The sequence below is a fragment of the Aphanomyces invadans genome (genome assembly GCF_000520115.1).
Source record: "Aphanomyces invadans strain NJM9701 unplaced genomic scaffold supercont1.450, whole genome shotgun sequence".
NCBI lineage: Eukaryota > Oomycota > Saprolegniomycetes > Saprolegniales > Verrucalvaceae > Aphanomyces > Aphanomyces invadans.
The window spans coordinates 8,400-9,122 of record NW_008580595.1 but is presented as its reverse complement, the minus strand read 5'-3'; the positions used below and the strand labels follow the sequence as shown (position 1 = coordinate 9,122).

Sequence of the window (723 nt, the reverse complement as noted above, 5' to 3'; positions counted from 1 at the left end):
TGCGGCCGTACTGGTCACCTCTCGCGTGCGTGCAAGGCCCCACGCAAGAACCCACCGCGACCGATGGCCTCCACTTTTGGCCACCAGATGTCTCGCCCACGTCATCAATCCCCGCCGCACCCCTCACAGCGACCCGCTGTTAACTTCCCTGCGGCGGAAAACGGCCGTTCCCGGTAGGCGCGAGGCGACCTATCGGGGGCGACCTAGGTCCTTCAGAGGTGTGTGGCGTCGTGGCACACTCTGAGGACCTAGCCTCGGACACAGATCTCCTTCTGTGTCGTCTTGGGCTTCAACCCAAGAAAATGCTGTGTTTGGAACTTGAGGTGCCTGGTATTCCCACCAGGCTCTCTGTGTTGATTGATTGTGGGGCGTCGAACAACTACGCCAGCCGCTCCACTCTCTCTCGTTGGAACTGTTTATCTCGCGCGGAGGGTTCCGCGCGAGTCCGCGTGAAGATGGCCGACGGCCGTGTCGCTCTGCAACCGCGCATTACGGTAGACCTCCCCATCAAGTTTGGCGATTTCGACTCCGTCGAATCGTTCTTTTTGATTGACCTGGATGAGCGTTGGGACCTCATCCTTGGCATGTCTTGGCTCGAAGACCACGAGCCATGGATTTCGTGGAAGACCAAGGAAATCTACAAGGTCACATGGTTGAATCGGACTCAGCCATGGATCCACCGGGGCGCCTCCGATGTTGAAGACGCGTTCCCACCTCCACCAG

The 723-nt window shown here is 59.1% G+C and overlaps 1 protein-coding gene across 1 annotated transcript; it reads left to right on the top strand.

Moving 5' to 3' along the window:
• Window positions 1-558: 558 nt before the first annotated feature.
• H310_15402 (hypothetical protein) lies at window positions 559-657 on the top strand (the record flags this gene model as incomplete). The annotated part of the gene is made up of 1 exon (XM_008883377.1): window positions 559-657. The coding sequence occupies one exon, from the start codon at window positions 559-561 to the stop codon at window positions 655-657; it is 99 nt and encodes a 32-aa protein (XP_008881599.1).
• Between the last annotated feature and the right edge of the window lie 66 nt (window positions 658-723).